The sequence below is a fragment of the Hemicordylus capensis genome, chromosome 1 (assembly GCF_027244095.1).
Source record: "Hemicordylus capensis ecotype Gifberg chromosome 1, rHemCap1.1.pri, whole genome shotgun sequence".
NCBI lineage: Eukaryota > Metazoa > Chordata > Lepidosauria > Squamata > Cordylidae > Hemicordylus > Hemicordylus capensis.
Genome location: NC_069657.1, coordinates 155,012,894 through 155,026,336, shown reverse-complemented (window position 1 = coordinate 155,026,336; position 13,443 = coordinate 155,012,894). Strand labels below are relative to the sequence as shown.

The following is a 13,443-nucleotide window of genomic DNA, read 5'->3' as shown; positions in this document are numbered from 1 at the left end:
AGTAGTCTCATTGTAAATTTGGTAGTTCTGAAAGTCCTGTTTGAAGAAGCTGTTGTTGCTTAAAAGGATTGTGCCCTGTTTCTCAGGTGTTGGCTCCGGCAGAACTTTGGGACCTCCTGCTGCCCATGGAAGGGTTATGATAGAAGGGGAGTGCCCACCTGCATTGCCAAGGGTACTAAGGAGGAGTCCTTGGAATCAAGGAAGGAGAGAAGCACTACTTTCTACTCAATGCAAGCTGAAGGCATTGCTAGTCTGGGAGGGTGGAGCTTTTTGATGGCCTTTCTAGCAATGATTCCAGTCAACCTCATCTTCTGTGTCCTTGGACCCCACATCTCCCACATCTCTGATAGTCGGATGTCTGACTTGTAGCCCATGATACTTAATCAACTTGCCATGTTCCTGCTCCCATCTTATAACAGGCTGTTATCAGCGTTATAGTAAGTGTATGTTTCAATTCCACAGAAGTGCAGTTAAGATATTTGGTGTGAAATCCAACTTCTTCGAAATCTCGGCTTTCATTTGTTCTTTCTGTTTTTTTAAAAAATAACATCCTAGCTATTAGGTAGGGATGTGCATGAATCGATTTTTTTCTATTCAATTTGTACCTGAATCAAACTAAGTTAGAATCCACTATCACTACTCATCTTTGTTCATTCATAAACTTCTTGAGGGCAAAATGATGAATAAACTTAGAAAGAATCCACTCTCATTTCCTACCAGATAATCTACTCTCAGAACATCTTAAACATTGAAAACAACAAAACCCAGTGCCCCATGGGCTTGTTGTTTTGGGGGTGGTTGGCACCTTATGTGCACTATACCACAACCCGCTCTGGGCTACCCTGGTGCCCCACAAGTGGAGTTATGGGGCTGCTGAAATTCCCCATTATTCTCTATGGAGGGAATTAAAGACCTGCCAACTCAATTTTTTAAAAAAACAAAAACAAAAATCACCCCTTTGCCCAATTTCTTTGAAATGTAGGTGGTAGCTTTCACCCATTGGGCACTGCCACCCAACCCACTCTTCTGCCCCTGGAACCCCTTTCCTACCCCAAATCTTCCACAAAGATATGCCAATTTTTTTAAAAAATTAAAACACCTGTTTGCCCAATTTCTTTGAAATCTGGGTGGTAGCTTCTAGGGATGTGCACGGAACCACGGAGGCACGGTCCGGCACTGGGGGGTGTCTAGCTTTAAGGGTGGGGGGTAGTACTTACCCCTCCTGCTGCTTTCCCCCCTCCAGCACTCCACTTCGGATCAAAGTTTTTGGGGCGGCAGTGTTCCTCCCTGCCGCCCCAAAAACTTTGATCCGAAGTGGAGCGCCGGAGGGGGAAAAGCAGCGGGAGGGGTAAGTACTACCCCGCCGCCCTTAAAGCTAGACACACACACACACACTCCCGCCAGACCAGCCTAATTCCAAACCGGTTCGGAGGCCTCTAACATGGCCCTGACTGGTTCCTTGCACATCTCTAGTAGCCTCCTTGCACCCATTGGGCACTACCACACACCACAACCTGCTCTGACCCCCTGGTGCCCCCCAGGGAGTTATAACTAAGGCTGATGAAATCCCCATTATTCCATATGGGGGAAAGCATAAAGATGTGTGGACTTCAAAAATGTTTAACAAATCACCTCTTTGCCCAATTTATTTGAAATTTGGTGTTAGCTTCCTTGCACCCATTGGGCACTATCACCCACCACAACCCACTCTGGGCCACCTTGGTCCCCCCCCCACACGTGGAGTTATAAGGCTGCTGAAATCCTCATTATTCCCTATGGGAAAAACGTAAAGATGCACTAACTTCATTTTTTAAAAAAAATCACTCTTTTGCCCTATTAATTTGAAATTTGGGTGGTAGCTTCCTCCTATTGGGCACTACCGCCCAACCCACATTGGCCACAAAATGGAGGTCCAAATCTCTGAATTTTTTTGGGTTCAAATATCGGGTGTTTTGTTTTGTACCCAAATCTGGGCAATTGAGCACAGGGGTGATTTGTTCTGTCTACAAATCACCCGAATCAGCTGGATTTGGGTACAAATCATTTTGTACCTGAATCAGTTCGCACATCCCTACTTTTAGGGCAGCAGCATGTGGGGAAATCTCAGCAGCCAGAGAGTAGCTGATTAGGATTCCTGTGGGTTGGAGGTTGGAGCTCTGCATAACTCTTTTATTCCAGTTCTGCTAGGCATGTAGGCCTCTAGGCATGTAGGCCTAGACATGTATGCTACATGCCTAGCAGAACTGGAATAAATGCTGCAAAATAAATATATTATGCAATGCTGACTGATCAGCATCTTTATAGGGCACAGAGTCCAGCTTTTCTTGGTGCAGTATTTTGCTCTCTTTTTTTAGCTCACACAGCCCTGGCTTTGGTCTCTTTAATTACTCTTTCCAGTTCAGTCACCATTTGATTGTTGGGTTTTTTTTTTGCATTTTTAGAGGTATCAGTGTATTGAGGCAGGCTGTTGAAAGGAAAATGCATAAGAAATACAGGACGTGTTTTCAAATTCTGATACTTTTTCTTTCTTTTTCCTCCCTTTCTTTTGGCACCTATCAGTGTCCTTTTCTTTGGGCTTACGTGAAGGCAGCCCATTTAAAAAGCACTCTTTCCATTATCCCCCTCATTTCCCCTTCTCGTGCTTTCACAGCAAGGTTGTCTTTATATTAGACAATTGTATATAACATAGGCTGCAGCTGCTCTGAATGAATTTGTCAACAATTTAGCAGTTTATAGCACATGAGCCAATGAAAAGACCATCTCTGTTGGGAATGGTAAAAAATGATGATTTGTACACATCAGTAGATCCATTTGACCCAGAGTAGGCATGTTATCTTTGTGATTTACTGTGGGTGGGTGGTTTTTTGTGTTTGTGTTGTTTTTTAAAAAACTTTTTATGACTAGCTTTAGCAATATGCAGGGTGGCAACTATCTGTAGCTTAAAGAGGAAAGCTCAGCAAGAGTCTTTCAAGTGGCACAGCAAGGCACAACTCCCACTGCTAAAATGTGGAGTGTTGTCAAAGGCACTTTAGTGGATTAGCAAACGCCTTTTAAAAGTTAGTATATGTTTGCTTTCTCTCCCCACTTCCAACAGAATCTCTATAAAACCCAATTAGAGCAAAATATCAGCAACCATTAGCCTGCTTTTCATTCTAAACCTGTATGTACAAGTCATTTGAAATGTACCATTGCCGGCAGACCTCAGCCTAATTGGGTTGAGGTGGTGGAAAGGTTAGGAAGAAGACTTTGTTCGTCTGAATTCAGATCTTGCAGGGAGAGGGATTCAGATCTTGCAGCTGCAGTAATAGCAGTAAGAAACAATAACTAGTGAACATTCACAGGGAGCAGATAAAGGAGAGTCCCTTTGGTTATCCGTTTATTCAGTGGCATTGTTGGTGGTGGTTGAGTGTTCATTTTTTTTTAATTATAAAATGGTCATAATTAAAAAGGCTGTCACTTCAGTGATGAGCTTGTTGATCCCAGGCTTGATGGTTGGAAAATATTACACACCATATATTTTTTTTAATAAGTTAAGAAAAGTCTTCTGTCTGGGAATCCTCTGCTTTCATAAGTTTCTCCTAAAATATAGCTTGATCTGTCTTATTAAATGTAGGTGTATCAACTCTTGGTCCCATCTTCCAGGGATCCTCATGGGAAGAATGAGTTCTCTTGCAATAGGATTGGAGAGAGTGTACAGAGCACTGAATTGTCCTCTTTCTTTTGATAGTTAACTAAGCACAAGGGAATTGAAGGAAGAAGAGGTCAGGGGAAACTTATGCAGCTGAACACAGAGCTGTAGTTAATTCCTGCCCCTTCATATCTAGAAGGTGCTCTAAGCTGGGTGGGATGCCATTTCTCTTCTTTTCAGGTAGACCTAAAAACTATCCCACTCCTTTGCAGTGGAAGTAATCATTGCTGGCCCAACTTGAACTGAATCCACACCACTTCCTCTTTTTTTTTAAACCCTGTACCTTGTACTTCCTTTGCTCCTCATCTATTTCATTCCCAATTAACAGTCCCGTATTATACGGGAAGTCCCGCATCTGAGGCAAAAGTCTCTTGTCCCAAACAGGACAAAGGAGAGGAGAACTGGTCTTGTGGTAGCAAGCATGAGTTGTCCCCTTAGCTAAGCAGGGTCCACCCTGGTTGCATATGAATGGGAGACTTGATGTGTGAATACTGTAAGATATTCCTCTTAGGGTATAGAGCTGCTCTGGGAAGATCAGAAGGTTCCAAGTTCCCTCCCTGGCTTCTCCAAGATAGGGCTGAGAGAGATTCCTGCCTGAACCCTTGGAGAAGCTGCTGCCAGTCTGTGTGGCGATATTGAGCTAGATGGACCTATGGTTTAACTGGCAGGTCAGGTTCCTATGTTTTATGGCAGGTACTATATCTTATGGCAGGTTCTATGTCCTATGGCAGGACATAGTTCTATCTATGGCAGGACATAGTTCTACATAGGACATACTGTAGTCCTATGTTCTATGTCCTATGGCAGGTTCTTATGTTCCTATGATGCTGTTTCCCCCTTATTAATGGCAGAGCCTGGGGCTTTCCCTCATCCGTCAATGTATTTGCATTAAACCCTTTGAAGTCTGGGTGAAGTCCATATTATAATGTAAAAGATACAACAAATTATAATGTAAAAGATACCCCAGTTGCTCTGCAAACTTGCAGGAGCAATTGCCTGGTTTTCTTTCCATCTTGCAAGTTGCTAATTGTTTACTTATCAAATGTAAATAGACCTGCAGACCTCTGCTAACCGACTCACCACTTCTTGCAGCTAAAAAAGCCTTTCAGTGAGGAAGATGCGGGGATGTATTGTGTGTGTAAACCTGGGGGATTCTCTTAATTTTTCACCTGACACTTGTTCTCTGTCTACGGGGGATGGTCTGTGTGAACAAGAAGCTTTGTGAAAACATGGGGCTTGTTTTGTTGTTGTTTTTACAAATGCATTGCTACTCAGGCGTCTAAGATGACCTCACCCGCAGAAGACCCTGCCCCAAGACACACACCCTTGTGTCCCGTATTCAGGCCATGGAATGTTGGCAACCCTAGCCTCATCATCTATCTGTTACAGTCTAAAAATATCAATGGTTATACGATCCCCAGTTGGTATGGGCATTTGATAAGACAATTAACAGAGAACTGGAGACCTTAAGGGTTGTGCCAATGCAGTCAGTCTGAGTGCTCACCATTAATATTAATATTAGGAAGAGACTGTGCTCTTCATAGGATTACCACATCTAAGGCTTTATCCCTGAGACTCAGGCTTTGGGGCTATGCTTCCAAACTGCCACTAGTCAGGAGCTCCTGCTGCAGATGAACTGAGGAGGGTGGAAAATGAGCCACAGGTACATGTCTAGGCTTCCCATTGATCCCTCTGTGCTCGCCCCGCTCCAAGCTTCACAGACTGTCACCTGCCCGGGTGTGGATTGGAATCCCCAGCTGTATGACTGGAGATTTCAATTGCATGGTTGGGGAATTCTTATCTGCAAATGATGGCCGAATGACAGCTCATGCAGCTCGGGGCGGGGCAAGCACAGAGGGAGAGAGAGGTAGCTTCAGAGGTGTACCTACGTAAATTTGGAGCCTGGACCTAAAGGCTTTTGGAGCCCCCCCCTTGCTGGAGCCCCCCTGATTCAAGTTAAGCATCACCTCCTTACACACACCCCATGGCAAATGCAGTGTTTTTAGCATGTGGGTTCTTGAGGGCACAAACAGCCACTGAACTCACAAGAATTTAAGAATATGAAACAGGTATGGTATATTTATGTAAATATGCAGTAGCAGAACATTTCAACACTTAACATATTCCCACCCCACATATTACTTTCCCCACTTCCCCCCGCCTGTCTCTAAATTGCCTGGCACAGGTCATAATCACACTCAGCTGCCCGGCGCAGTGTGGGCCAGAGGTGACCATACCACCCAGGACAGACTAAAGAGTAGTTGGTGGCCTCTAGGGGGTGTGGAGGCCCTGGACTTTGGCCCCGAAGTCCAGGGGTAAGATCACCACTGGGTAGGGTGGGGGAAATGAATGAACAATGCACACATTGCTCACTTTCTGCCCCCACCGCACATCTGCAGTGGCCGCCCCAGAAGCTATTCCATTGACATTCCTGTGTATTTGATGGATTCTTCTTTTTAACATCCTGGCTGCCAGAAGTATGCATGAGGCTGGGCTCCCGGTAGATTTATAAAATGTGCATGGTGAATGTGTACCATTTTAAAATTACCAAATGGAAAGAGAGATGGAAGCAGCAGCCATCATAGTGACAGTGTGCACACCTTCCACATTTGCTGTTGGGTCAGCTTGGATCAGCTGATGGGGCTATGCAGGATGATGCCCCAGAAGCAGCACTGCCCAGCTATCGTTCCAAGCCAGGAGCTGCACAGCCCAGCCCTAAGGAGCCAATAGTACAAGCTATGCAGTGCTTTCAGCTTAGCCCCATGCAGCAGCCCAGCAGCAAGCCATGCTGGTCTGCCCTACCATCATTCCAAGCCTAGTACTGCACAGCCTCGTCCCAGGGATCTGACAGAGCTGCATAGTTTGTACTAGCAATTTAGCCCCATGCACCAGCCGAGCAGCAAGCTCTGCTAGCCAATTATGCTGCCAAACTGAGGAGGAGGCAATATGAGTGCAGAAGCTCCTAAAGGCTTCACAATGCATTCAACTGACTTTATGGATGTACAGTGCTACACAACAGCGATTGATTGATTGATTGATTGATTGATTGATTGATTGATTGATTGATTGCATTTTATACCACCTGATATGTACATCTCTAGGTGGTGTACAAAATTTAAAACACAATATAAAACAGAGTAAAAACAATTAAAGATTTCACAAAATAAAGTAAAAACAATATCATAAGATAAAAATAAATTCAACAGTTTAAAATTAATTTCAGTTAAAAGCCTGAGAAGTCAGGTGTATCTTGAGGGTCTTCCTAAAAACAAACAGAGAAGGAGATGTGCTTATTTCAATGGGGAGCATGTTCCAGAGCCCTGGGGCAGCCACAGAGAAGGCCCGGTCCTGAGTTGCCTCCAAATGAGCCATCGGCAACCATAATCAGACCTCTCCAGAAGATCTTAATAGGTGACAGGGTTTGTGACAAAGAAGACACTCTCTAAAATACCCTGGACACAAGTCATTGAGGGCTTTGTAGATAATAACCAGGACTTCATTTTTTGCTCTGAAACATATCGGCCCGGGACTACAGCTACTGGACTGTATATTTTTGATACAGTTGTGTTTAAGTTTTAATTGCTTTAATATTGTGTGTGCATAGGAGCAGGCTTGTGTGGAGACACGGGACCCACTCCTACCCAGCACCTACTGGGCAGCTCAGCTCTTGAGCCCAGGCTTTAACCAAGGCTGGCATAAACCTCCCTTTGGCAGGCAATTGTGCACACAATCGCTCTGGAGCTCCCAGGTGGCTGGCTGCCATTTTAAGCAGCGGGTGGAGGGGGAGGCCAAGCAGAGGAGAGCAGCAGCAATGCTGGAAGCAGCCTCTCTGCTGCTCACATGTTACATTGTGGAATGTGGGAGGACTTCATCCTCCCAATCCTACTTCAGGAGTTTGCTGCCACACCGATAATTGGGGTGCATGAGTGATGGAGCCAAAGGAGGCACCAATGATGTGGGGGAAGGGAGGTAGGATCCTGTCTTTTCCCCTGCCCAACCCTTTCTGTTCATATGAAAGGTCTCAATAGATAAACATACATACATACATACAAATATTTATATACCGCTTTTTGACTAAAGTTTCCAAAGCAGTTTACACAGAGAAAACAATAATAAAGTAATAAGATGGACCCCTGTCCCCAAAGGGCTCACCGTCTAAAAAGAAACAAAGTAGACACCAGCAGCCGCCACTGGTGGGTTGCTGTGCTGGGGCTAGATACAAGCCTGAATATAATAATAAATAAACAAATAAACAAACAAACAAATTTATTTGTTAGTTGCCCCATCACAAATTGTTCTCTGGGTGGCTCACAACACAACATTAAAACATCCAATAAAAGCACATAAAACATATCAAATCAACCGCGCGCGCGCGCGCACACACACACACACACACACACAATCATTTAAAAACTTGTTCTTTACAAATCAGTTTTAAAAATCAATCTTAAAAAGCCTTAGTGAACAGAGAGGTCTTCACCTGGTGTCTAAAAGAACAAAGTGATGGATCCAGGTGAACCTCATGGTTAGGCTGCTCCATAAAAGGGGTGTGATCACCGAAAAGGCCTTCTTCCTAGTAACCACCCTCCTCGCCTTGTTTGGCAGGGTCAATTGGAATAGGTCCTCCAAAGAAGTTCTTAAGGTCCGAGTTGGGACATATATGGGGCAAGGCACTCTCTCAGGTAACCCGGTCCCAGGCCATTTAGGGTTAAAACCAGCACTTTGAATTGGACCTGGAAATGGACTGGGAGCCAGTGCAGCTGATGAAGTGCCCAGTCCCAGTTAATAATCTTACAGCGCTATTTTGAACCAACTGCAGTTTCTGGACTGTTTTGATCCAACAGTCCGGTGAGAAATTTCTCAGATACTGCTGAGAAACGAGGACTAACAGCCATACAAGCTGCTTCCCTCAGCCCCATGCCCTTTCTAACCAGGGTGTGGCAATGCTGCTCACTCAACACAAGGTTGGGAGTCATATCTCTACCATGATTGTAAAACATCTGGGTTACTTCTGGATTGTTTGTAGTTGCAGATAAGCCTGCTTTATCTAGTCTGGTGTATATTTTGACTTAAAAAGGGCTGGCTTGGGATCCTTCCTGTTTCTGAGTTAGTTCTTTAACAACGGTAATACATTTCAATGCTTTGTGTTCCAATGTTTCTGCCTATACTGGAGAAGGGCATGAGGCTTTGGGCTTTCCCAACTTGCTTATCTTTCCCCCCGCATTTCAATTCACTTAACAGAAGATAAGATCTGGACGGTGGTACAGCACAACAACACAGAACTGACTCGAGTCCGCGGGGCTGATCCCATGAAGCCATACACCATGAACTTCAGCTACAACAGCAGCACAGAGCAGCTGGATGCGATGATAAATAGTGCCGAATACTGTGAACAGGAGGCAGCTTACCACTGCAAAAAGTCACGTCTGCTCAACACCCCAAGTAAGTGGCATTAAGTGAAATCTTTCCTCCTTAGCTGTTATCGATTGCACAACAGACACAGCCCACACTGCACAGAATCTTGCTCTGTGACAGGACGCAGAGTGCCACCAAGTGTGCCTGTACTACAGAAACACATACACTGTAGAGAGTAAATAGTGGCACCGAATCCATGCCAAAGTGGCAATATCATGTTGCAGTGAACTAGCCATAGCTGCTGCTGCTGCTATTAGTTTTCTTATTAGTAGTAGTATTTTATTCATTTCCACCACCAAATGGTGACAATACATATTGAAACCTGAGCTACATGTGGCTGGGTCTTTGTACTTTATGCAGGGGTTTTGTTATTGCCCACAAGGTTGGAGCATTAGCTACTCTCACCCCAATATACCTGTGACCCATGTCCTTTTCAGGTATTAAGATCAGCATAACTAACACACTGCTCTTTACACATTCACTGAGTGCCTGAGCAGCCTGTCCCTCTCCCCGCACATACAACTGTATGAGCCTTGAGCACTGTTCAGGCATTCAGTGAAGAGCACCACAGCATTGCTCAGATATTAAAATCCAAAAAGGACCTCAGTTTACCTCCGTCCAGGTGATAGTTGTGCTCATTAGGACTAGTTTGCCATCGTGAACTTTGGAAATTATTGCATAAATTATTATGCAAATAGAGATTGGGGCACTGGCTGCTGACATCACACTGGCCCTTAACGGTGCCTCACTGCTATTCCCAGAATACTGCATTTAATCCACCTATTGGTGTAGCAGTTTAGAAAGAGCAGAAGATCAGATTTTCATTGCATTTTCCATTGCATTTTCCATTGTGGTATGTTGTAGTTTTATCCTTAAGAAGATGATGGCATTGAGAAAGAAGAAAAGAATGAAAAATAATTTGAAACGTGCATTCCTAAATTAATACCTAATGGAGGTTGCAACAACCTAATTGATTATTTCATATTGGAATTATGACTCCTACAAGAGTTCTTATATTTTTTTTTGTTCTTATTGTTTTTAATTGACTGTAATGTTTTAATGTGATTTTTATGGAGTTTTATTGTATTTTAACTTCTGTAAAACACCTTGGGATGAGTTTTGTGAATGGTGGTGTAGAAAGTGAACTATAAATAAGTAAAGAGACCTTTAGGAGTGAGTGAAATGAGCTTTGTGTATTATCAGAAGTACTCTATTATTGCTTCACAGTTTTCAGGTCTGGCCTTAGCCCTGCAAAGAGGTTCCAGGGCTGAGGCCTGTTCAGAATTAGCCCTGTTTATGTTGACTGAAAATGGTTTGACTAACATGAGGTTTGTGGATGAGCAGAACTTGGAACTAGGGTCTCCAGGGTCTAAAACCAATTCTTTATTCACTGTACCACTCTGACCTTTAAGTAGGCCTTCATATAGCATGGAGTATGAATTTATGGGCATTCTGACTAAGATCAAGTGGGTGTCAAAAACAGGAAGATGCCAGCACCTTAGGACTTGTATTTAATTATTTATACCTCATGTTTAGTCCATGACAACAAAGTGACTTTTTATTAGAGAACAAATACATAAAATAAAAAACTAGATAAAAATAGCAATTCAACCAATGAGTGAACTAGCAGTGATAAATCAGTTTTTTTAAAAGATACCACAGAACAACATTATACCACAGGAAAAAAATCCTAGGACAAAATGAGGCTATTCAGACATGTGTGCAAAACCGGGCTAAGGGAGCCCAGCCTGGTTTTGCTTGTCCGTGTGAACCACCGGGATTGGGCCTGATCTCGGCGGCACTGTGGCAATAAACCCACTTGTGGAGCCTCCCTCTAAAACAAGGTTAGGAGAGCAAGTGCTCTCCTAACTTCATTTTCTGGATCGTCTGTCAGCCACAGATTCAAGCAGCAGCCACAGCTAGCAGACTTGGGAAGAGAAGAGGGAATCCCCATAATGCTCTGTGCAGTCCCGCGGTGCATTATTGGAACTCCGGGGGAAGGGGCAACGTGTCTTGACACTCCAACCCTCAGAGCAACTGATCCGCCTGCCCAGAGACAAGGACCTACTTGTATGCGGGGAGGTAAGCCTTCTCCCCCTCCCCCCGCCATCCTTCTCCCACTCTAAAAAGGGCCAGTTCAGGACATTTTTGGGGCATTCTGGCCCTTCTTCCAGTGGTGGCAGACATGTTGGAAGTTGACATACATGGCCAGTGGGCCTCTGCATAGCCTGGACATGACCACAAAGAGGAAAGAACAGCCCGGAAATGGGTCAAACTGGCCCTTTTTAGAGTGAGGGAGGGGGAGCCCCCCCCAGCCAAGAATGGCGCGGACCCATTGATGAGTCTTAATTTTCTTTTTTTACTTAGAACCCCTGAACTGGCTTGAATTTGAGCTGAGTCGGGGATATGTTCAGGGGGCACAAAGCCAAACATGCCCACTTGGGTTCGAGTCCAATCCAGACTTGAACCGAACCAGGCAAACTGGTTTTGTGCATACCCCTGTTTGAAATTACCATCTCAGTCTGCTTCATGTACATGCTGGCCCTAGTCTGCAGTCCCCAGTCCTGGGGGCAAAAGAGTGGGTTTGGTGGTAGTGCCCAATGTGTGGAAACTACCACCCAAATTTCAAATAAATTGGGCAAAGGGTTGATATTTAAAAGGTTTTTGAATTTTCCATGTCTTTGGGGCAGATTCAGGGCAGAAAGAGGGTTTTGGGGGCAGAAATGTGGGTCAGATGGAAGTGCCCCAATGAGTGCCTGCTACCACCCAGATTTCAAATAAATTGGTGAAAGGGGTGATTTTTTAAAGAATTTATTAAGTTTGCACATCCTTAAGCTTTTCCCCCATAGGGAATAATGGGAAATTTTGGGAGCTGTGTAACTCCACTTGTGGGGCACCAGGGTGGCCCAGAGCGGGGTGTGGTGTAGTAGACATAGGGTGCCAGCCACCCCCAAAATGACAAACCCATAGGGCACTGGTTTGTTGTTTCTGAGGTGTTCTTCTGAGAGCAGATTCTCTGGTCAGAAATGAGAGTGGATTCAACAAACATCCCTATAAAGTATCAGTTTATGTCAATAAAGGAATCTTCATATCCCCATGGGTAGATGTCTGAAGGCTGCAGGTGCAGATCAGATGTAGTAAGGCATTTCTTGCAAAGTAGATGGGAAATTATAGTGCATGGAGAACCAGAATCACCCAGCATCTGCACTTCATGGCCATTAAGTTCAACTTGACAATGTGGAGAAGCATTCCTTGATTTTGTCACACTTAAAATACTGTCAGGAAGTGTTTAAGCTGCCTCATCCTTTTCATATGGTGAATCAGTAATGGAGTGGACAGCAGACTTGCAAACCTTAGCAAAGTGTCTCCTCTCCTTGCATCTATTGCAAGTTACCTTCTGTTCAGGACAGTGAGCAAAATTGGCTTTGTGGGCAGAGTCTCTACATTGATAGCAGTGACAGCTCCTTCTTTCTTGTGCTGCCACTTTTTTGGGCAGTACCATGTGATAAGATTGACTGGAAAATTTCAGACTAAACTGCCTGGATTTCAGGAGGTTGGTTTTGGGGGTGCCAAAGAGAGTTGTTTGCCACAGTGAGGAGCACTTTCCACCCTCCTAGCCTTTTCTATAACTTTATCCAAGGTAAGTTTCCGCTCCAACAGCAGTTTTTGATGCAGTTTGGAGCAGTTTGTTTTCATAACAATCTGATCCCTGATCATTTCATCAGTAAAGTAAAGTTGGCAAACTCACAGGTTTCACTTAAGGCACACAATGCTGTGACATATTGATCTATTGGTTCACCAGGCAGTTGATATGTAGAATAGAACTTGTAATGTTCAGCAATCATATTCAAATTAGGGTTGAAATGATCATCTAAGGTTTGAAGAGCAGCTTCATAAGAATTGATGTTACCCTTCAAGTTGGCGGGAAAGGGCAAACGTTTATATATTCTTTGGCCTTCAGGGCCCAGTCAGTGAAGCAATATAGCCTTCTGCTTTGCTGGAGTAAAATCAGGGGTCTTTATAGCGAGGAGGTAACTAAAGATATAGGACCTCCATTGTTTCCAGGAAAGAGCAGGTTCTCCTGGAGTCGACAATAAAAAACGGCCGTGTTGGGCTATGAGCCATGCTGCAGTGGGCATCCAGTGAATAACAGAGTCCAGGAATGATGAGGCAAAAGTACCTTCAGGGGGTGTGCAGGTCAGGAAGCTGAATAAACATTCAGTAGCAGCTATAATAGAGCTATAAAGCTGTTCAAGAATGTAGGTAGGTGCGTAGCAAGGTTGGAGTGGGCCCAGAGACAAGATTTTAAAATCCCCCCATCACTGATGCTCAGCACACGA

At 44.3% G+C, this 13,443-nt stretch overlaps 1 protein-coding gene across 4 annotated transcripts in view; it reads left to right on the top strand.

Moving 5' to 3' along the window:
* CNTNAP5 (contactin associated protein family member 5) overlaps positions 1-13,443 on the top strand; it is a 593,632-nt gene that overhangs the window by 373,850 nt on the left and 206,339 nt on the right. For 3 of the 4 annotated variants that reach the window (XM_053258161.1, XM_053258176.1, XM_053258186.1), the window contains one exon: positions 8,930-9,130. The exons of the other annotated variant lie outside the window; for it this stretch is intronic. In XM_053258161.1, the coding sequence (XP_053114136.1) occupies positions 8,930-9,130 (201 nt within the window). The remainder of the gene's footprint in view (positions 1-8,929; positions 9,131-13,443) is intronic. 4 annotated transcript variants of the gene reach the window in all.